Here is a 7,772-nt window from a genome sequence, read left to right on the forward strand (position 1 = left end):
CACCTTATCTCCTGCTGATACCAGAGCCATTTACTGTTCTGCATTTACAGGATCTGGCTGATTCACTCCAGCAGGAGTGACATTTGCTGGACACCTCCACTGGTTTGGCACACTGATTTTAACCTCGGTCACTGATGTCCACACTGATTCCCATCCTGCAAACCTTCCCAGCAGGGGTCCCTCTAATTTTTCCCATGCATGGACAGAATAAATTTTGTTATGTGCACGAAAGCATGTGCGGCTGCACAGCTGAGGGCTCTCTGTTAATCAGCTGAGCAGCACCTGACTCTCTCCTGGGCAGCTGCCCACATGCTCATCTTAGAGGGAACACTACTCCCCAGTGATGTTAGGTCAGATTCAGGAGGAAAGTCAGCAGTGCTGGTTCCCATTGATTTCAGCGGAAGGGGGCTCAATCTCCAGCTGTCAGGTCTTGATCCCCAGCCCAGCAAAGATAACTGAAGGACACCCATTGATTTCAGTGGGATTTTGGAGCAGGTGTAGCTGGATTTCACCAAGACTTAACTCTCCCTGAAGAACTGAAGAACACAGCATCTGAGGTGTAACTAACTACACCAACATCATGAGCCCTTAGAGAATGGGGTACTTCAATGGAGTTTTTCCAGGGTGACAGAGACCATAAATCAGTCCTGTATCTTTACAGTGATGGCAAGAAGCAACCTCAAACTGCTAGAAAAAACATCTGCCAGGGGGTTGGCAACCCCTCCCCTCCAAAAAAAGGGGAGAATTTTTAGGTTATTTTAGGAGTAACCTTTGGAAGCACTGAAAGAAACCATGACAAGCAATTCCATCACAAGCAGAATTACTATTTTGCTTGCAAGCATTTTTTGCTTGGCTCTTTAAATATATATTTTATGTGCCTGACAGTGCTCCTTCCATTTCCTTTCCAGCCATGTGCAAAATAAATTTTCTTATGTGCACCGAGTCATCTGCAAATGCGCACCACCAACAGAAACACATGCTGCCAGCGGTAGGTGGCTGTGGACACTCTGCTAAGCAGCCGGGTGGCACCTGAATCCCTCCTGGGCAGCCGCTCAAGCACTCAGCTTACAGGGAACCCTGGTGGCATTTGAAGGAAGCCGTTAATACTATATATTTATTGCAGTATGCAGCAAATTTCACCTTTCAGTGGGATTACTTTCCTATCAAAGAATTATTTCCACTTTTAAAACTTCCTGCTTTCTCTGTTTTTTCCCTCTAGGCCAAATCTTGTGCTTTACTTATATTTCAGATTTTATTGCCAAGATGTCACTCCATCTCCTAATTACAGGCCACGTTTCCTGGTATCAGCGGAAATGATCAGCCTCTGACTTCTGAATGGGGAAAGAACAGCTCCTTTAAAATGAAAGTCTGGAAATTGTTTAAAATGCAAGTCGTTTTTCTATTGCTCTTCTTCTGGGCAAGGAAGATGTTTAACAAAAGGCTCAAGGATGGTGAAGATTTGCTGGTACAACTGTCAGGTGGAGTGAAGATTGGGCATTTTCCATTTCTCTGTCCTGCTGTCAGACGTGGCACAGCTGCAGTGCAAATATTGTGGCAGCTTGGAGAAGTCCTTTTATAACCACATAGCTTGTAAAAATGATAACATAGGGGCTGGAACTAGAGGTGTGGTAGAGGCGGGAGAGTAATTCCATACCCCTTGGCTTGAAGTGGTTTCCATTAGATAAAGGGTTTCCAGTTTGGTTCAATAGCTCTCAGCCCCACCCCCCCAAAAAATTGCACCAGCGCCCCGTTTTAGTTAGTGAAAGCTCAGATTCTATGCGCCCCGTGTGTTACAATTAACTATTGCTACAAAGTTGAAAGTTACACCCAACCTAAAACACAAACCCCAGGCTGAACATGTGCTTTGTGTCCTGTAAACGACCTAACGGAGGATATACAGATGCAGGCTACCATTGGCTGCGTGTCAGTCAAAGGGCAGCACCGTCTAGGCCCATGCTTGGTGCAGAAAATGCCCCGAAATCTTGGGGTTCTCTTTCAGTCTGCTGTGAGGGCTTAGGAAAGCAGCTCCCGGCTGTAAGGACTAGACAACGAAAGACGGTTTCCAAAAGGCGGTGGTAGTTACGTTCACACTCCAGTGGACACCCCACCTGCATTTCCAAGGCCTCTCCCCCCTGCTCTTGCAGCAGGTGATATTGCAACTGCCCTGCTCTGAGGTAGGGGTGCCCGTGGAGCCCCCACGCGGAGCAGCGACCCCCGGCCCAGGTGGGGGCTCTAAGAGCCCTGGCTGATGGCTGTGGGCTCTGCCGCCTGGACGAGCTCGTTCTCCACCAAGGGCTGCCCCCCCTCGCTGCTCAGCTGCCGGAGTCTCAGGTTGATGGAGCCGTAGGTTTTCCGGGGGCCCCGGGCGGCCGGGCAGGTCCTTCTCCGGGAGAGCTCGCCCCGGTGCAGGGCGAGCAGGAGCAGGCTGGAGAGCAGCATCCCGCCCAGGGTCAGCAGGCCCAGCCCCGCGATGATGCACTTGTCCAGGCGGGCGCCCAGGCGCGCGTAGTACCGCTCCAGCCGCTCCATCTCGCGGGCCGGCACGGCGGCGGGGTCCACGCGCGGCTCCCGGGGCACGGCGTAGGCCACGGCCACCAGCGCGATGCCGCCCAGCAGGCAGGCCAGCGCGGAGACGAAGCCGTAGTCCGCCGAGCGGCCGGCGGGCGGGGGCTGGCGGCCATCCTCGGAGCCTGGCGAGAGCGCCGCGCCGCCTCCCTCGTCCTCCTCCGGCGGCGGCGGCGCGGGGCAGCGGGCGTGGGCCGGGCCGCTCCCCAGGCTCCTCAGCTCCAGCGGGCGGCAGGTCGCCATGGGCCGGCCGCTCCCCGGGGCATCCCCGGCCGCGCCGGGCCTGCGGAGACACGAGCCAGCGGCCAGCTGCAGCGCCCCGCCCCGGCCGGCCCGGGCGACGCACAGCGCTGCCTGCGGGCAGGGCAGGGCAGGGCCGCCCCACCCCGGCCCAGGGGCTCCGCGCTGCAGCGCTGCCGGGATGCTGGGGGTGCTCCGGCCCCGCCCCGATGGAGGTCAGGCAGCCGCCGGCGGCGCCGCTCCCCGCCCCGGAGACGAGTCCCGCACGCGCTGCAAGGCCCCCGCCGGGACACACCTGCTGCAGCGCCCCGGGGCCCGCTCCCTCCTCCCCGCGGGGGCAGGCGGACAACGGTGCCGCCAGGCTCCGGCGGGGGCACCTACCTGGCTGGGCAGGGCAGAGGCGACGCTGCTCCGGGGGGCGGAGCGGGGAGCCGGCCAATGGGGCGGGGCGGCGGCGGGCCAAGCCAATGAGGACACACACCTGAGGGGGCGGAGCCTCGCAAGCTCCGCCCCTGTCCCCCGCCGAGGCTCCGGCTCCGAGGTCCCCTGCCGCAGAGTCTCGGTCCCAGCCCCGCTGGGGCCCTGCTGCTGCCCCCGCCCGCAGCGCCGGCGGGAGGGGCCGTGTTCCAGCCGACTCGTCCCCTCCCCGGGCGGAATGACTGTTGTGCGGTGCAGATGTGCAGCGCCCCGGGAGCCAGGGCGGGCCGCGGGGGTGCGCCGGTACCGGCCGGGCGGCGTCTGCATCTCTCCCGGGTGGCCACCCCGGCGCTCAGCCTACGGGGGGCCCTGGGTGGGCTGAGTGTGTGAGGCTGGTGGCCGGGCAAAGCGCTGTGCGCCCACTCCCGGCAGCAGGGTCCACGCGCCCCGCCCTGACCCGCTGCCTGTCAGCGCTGGCGGGTGGCTGGTCACGGGTCAGCTCTGCGGCCCACCACGGGCTCTGCACGTGCGGCCCCCTCACTGGCCTCTCCCTGCTGTACCCATCCGCCCCCGCAGCGCCCAGCAGGGTGTGTCCTGCTCCTGGCGCTGTGGGGGGAGAACCAGCCTCTGGTCGGATCGTTCAGTTCCCAGCAGCCTGGAGGGCAGCTCTCCCCCGCCCCCGCTGCCTCTGGCTGGGCTGGCACCAGGGAGCACTCCAGACCCTACAGTGCAGGGGCCAAGCTCTGCATGTGCCAACGCCCACATGGCCCAGGCCTGGGGAAGCTTTGCCACCCTGCAGCTGAGCTCTGCAGTGGTGGGGATGAAGTTGTTTCCAGCCTGTTTGTGACCCGACCCCGCGGGTCCCCAGGCAAAGGCGCTTAGCACCCTCTGCTCCTGCTCCCCCTGCCCTAGATCCTGCCCCTAGGGCGTGTGAGGCTGCTCTGTGCCTTAGGCATCCTCCCAGCTGAGCCACGGTACCCTGATGCCCCTGCAGACAGGTTCCCAGGGCCCTGGTGTTCAATGCATCCGTAGAGCTTAACCCCTTCCTGCCTGTGCTTTATCCCGGAAACAGGAGGCGGCTGGGTTGTGTTGGTGGCCAGCAGCAGCTTGGCGGTGTTAGCTGCCTTTCTGCACTGTGCAGGCGGGGAGGGACAAGCTGCTTCCAGGCATAGGGGAGCAAGGGATGGGAGGGAAGAGACGACCTCTGGGAAAACACAGGTCAGGTCATCCCTACCTCCACCCCCTCCATTCTGCCGGAAGCATTCCCTGTCCCTTCCCTCCCATCCTGCATGGTGCCCAAAGACTGCTGCTGGCCACGGTCTGGTGTGAGCCCCGACAGAAATCTGGGAAAGGTCATGTGACCCTGCATACTTCTCATATGGTGCCTTGAGAAGATGCAGTGCCACATGCCTGGAGAGATGGTGTAACAGTATAACAAATATGGGTTTCCTACAGCCATATTGAAAAGTCCTTTCTCTGCTGCCTGCACGAGGAGCAGCTGCCATTGACTGTAGAACTACAAGTCACATACATTCCATCTAACATCTCATTATAATAGTGTCACATCAGGCTGTTAAGAGGGAGCCCACATCATAAAGGCCACCCTTTGTCACCCAGTAAAGAAAGCAGAGCTCAGGATAGGTAAAGAAAACTCAGTTAATAGCATTTGGTCTGGCAAGCAAAGTCTTACCAATAGCTGCGATTGTGAAATCACCTTTCTCTGGTGATTGTCTTCACTCTGGTTTGTAATTGTTCCCCTCAGCTGTATAATTAATTTTGCTAGGTGTAAATCAATTACGGTGCTGGGTTATGATTGGTTAGAGAATTCTGTTACAGTAGATTATGGTTGGTCAGTAAAATTATACTAAAAGGTATAGCTAAGCAGGACTCAAGTTTCACTACTTAAACTGGAGTCCAAGAAGGAAAACAGCAGGAAAGGAAGAAGGAACACCTTAAGTGCAGAACCTGGGAGGACTCACTCTCAAGACCAGCACTGCCAGACCCTGAGGTGCAGCAACCAGCATCCAGCGAGTGACTGTCTGTCCAACAGGGGAAGTCTACCTGCCTTATCAGGATTGGTGAGCATGATACGGAGTGCTTAGCAAGTATTCTGCTTTCTTGGTAATTGTAAATAAATAGAAACCAAGACTATTACTATGTAAGGCTTGTTCAGTGGCACAGATCCTGCAGACCAGCAGGGAATTATGCCCTGAGCCCTAAGAATTGGCCAAGGATGGGAGTTTAAATTAACAGGGTCACACCTTGAGCTGTAAGGATTGGGTAAAGGTGTGCGTGTCCCTGAAGTGTGGAAGGGTAAGGAAATTTGTCCGGATAACATTGTCCTTTCCAGGGACCCAGCCAGGCATGGGGGTGCAGGGCACTGGGCAGGGAAGGTTGAGTCAGGTCAGTCCACCCCATGTGAAAGAGGTGTGTATGGGAGGGTGTGTGTCACCTCCTCCACTGCAAAACCTTACATAAACAAAGACTCCAGCTGAGCAGTTGTTTTTTTTAACGGGAGCTCAATCAACTTGGTGTTAATTTGAACCTTTGTACTGCATAGTTTTGATTGGCTGCTGTGGTACTTTCTTGAACACAAGCAATTTGACCAGGTGCCCTATATTCAGTATAGGGTAGTATAGTTTGGAAATCATGTGTTGTTTTAATTTTTATCCCTGCACCTAGAGATTTTGTTGTGGACATAAACACAAAATGATATGGTGGGGAGGGGTATTCAAAATCCACCTAAGAAATATAAGCACCTAATCTCCAGTCATTGTAATGTGTCACTATCTCTCCAGCAGCTCCAGAATCTCAGCCATAAAATGAATAAAGTTCTTAGACTGACTTGTAGATGCTCTGATGTGAGGGGTGTAATAACTAGACTAGAAAATTAAGGTTCATTTATCCCAGGTATAACTCTATTGTATGTAAACAAAAAGCAGTCAAGTAGCACTTTAAAGACTAGCAAAATAATTTGTTAGGTGAGCCACTTCTTCAGACCATAGCCATGCAAGGCCCTACATTTAGCAGTTTGGAATGGAGATCCATCAACTACATGAACCTAATAAATTATTAACTTATTTTGCTAGTCTTTAAAGTGCTACTTGACTGCTTTTTGTTTTGATAGTATATAGACTAGCACAGCTCCCTCTCTGTTACTATTCTCTTGTAAGTGACATAGTTCCACTAGGAATAAATTTGACCCATGATCAGCACTGCTTGTAAGATGAGCTACATGCATTGCCTTTATCTTCATTATTGTCACCTGTGAGTATCTTTTAGATTAAGCTTTAAAGTTGCCTTTTTTTAAAAAAAAAAAAAAAAAGCCCTCTTGCTCATGTTGGTGTGGGATTTTAGTGGCTTTGTCGCACTTTTGGATTTGACTGGGATTTGCCCAGGTCTCAGCTCAGTGCACAGTAGACAAGTGTTCACACGGCAGCTGGAATGACATGGCATCCTTGTAAACAGCCTTAGTAGAGAGGCCAGGGACTGGCTAGGAGCGAGGACTGAATTTTCCCCTCATCTCTGGAAGCCACCTGCCCAAGGTCAAGCCTGGGGCACATTGGCAGGGCACTGGATGGGAGGTTGGCACCATCATGCCCTGTCTCATACCTCTTACAGGGACAAGCCATCTCAGTCTGTGCTTTTGTCAGGCCAGGAATTCTTTGGGGGCAAGTCTCTGGCCTGTGTTACACAGGAGGTCAGACTAGAGGATCACAGAGGCCCCTTCTGGCCTTAGGATCTATGACTCTCTGAGCACTACAATATTTTAAAGGAGGTGTGCGTGGAATTCAGTGGTGCGCAGCCTGCGCACACACTCATTTCTCCAGTTCTCTCTGCGTCTTTGCCAGACCCCCCAAAGCTCTCCAGGAGCCTCGGGTGTGCTGTTCCCCAGGGTGCATCCATAACTAGGCTCTGGAAAGCAGAATTACAAATAAACAAATGTGCATCCCAATATGTTAACCATGTATACCCACATCTCCACAGCAACACATTCCTAGGGCTAGAAAAATAGCATCAGCACCGGGTGAATCAATGGAGAAGCTTCATCCAGCATGGCACATCCCTGTGAGAATATGGATGCATAGCGTGTGGGGCGCAAGTGTATGAACAGACAGATCCTGACGGAAGAGATGGATTTATCAACTACACAGAGACATTTCCAGTTCTATTGAATTCATTGTAATTAAAAAAAAATGTTCTGCCTGGTTTTATTCGTGAGCAGCTTTTGCTGGGGCTCAGACCACGGTGGCCAACATTTTCAGATGTGACTAACGACTTTGGGTGCCCATCCAAAGACATCTGAGAGTGAAGCACCATCCTGCTGAGAATCAGCCCCCAGAACAGAACACGCTGAACCCAGGCATGGCGAGCTTGTCAGTTACAGGTCTCAGTCCCTTTAAGGCCAGGAACTTGGAGAGCATGTGACTGGAACTAGTCAGGCCCAGGCTGGCCAGCTGGGCTAGAGAAGAGGCAGCCCCGCTCTCACTAAAGCAGAGTGTGTGGCTGTGAAACAGGAGCTGCTGTTCCAGGAGGGAGAGCAGCAGGGT

At 54.2% G+C, this 7,772-nt stretch overlaps 1 protein-coding gene across 1 annotated transcript; it reads right to left on the bottom strand.

Annotated features, from left to right (window-relative positions):
* Positions 1 to 776: 776 nt before the first annotated feature.
* Positions 777 to 3,319, bottom strand: TMEM74B (transmembrane protein 74B). The gene has a single exon (XM_075011867.1). It carries the CDS (start codon positions 2,806 to 2,808, stop codon positions 2,233 to 2,235), a length of 576 nt encoding a protein of 191 aa, XP_074867968.1. The 5' UTR covers positions 2,809 to 3,319; the 3' UTR covers positions 777 to 2,232.
* Positions 3,320 to 7,772: the final 4,453 nt, after the last annotated feature.

Source organism: Carettochelys insculpta, chromosome 17 (genome assembly GCF_033958435.1).
Source record: "Carettochelys insculpta isolate YL-2023 chromosome 17, ASM3395843v1, whole genome shotgun sequence".
Taxonomy (NCBI): domain Eukaryota; kingdom Metazoa; phylum Chordata; order Testudines; family Carettochelyidae; genus Carettochelys; species Carettochelys insculpta.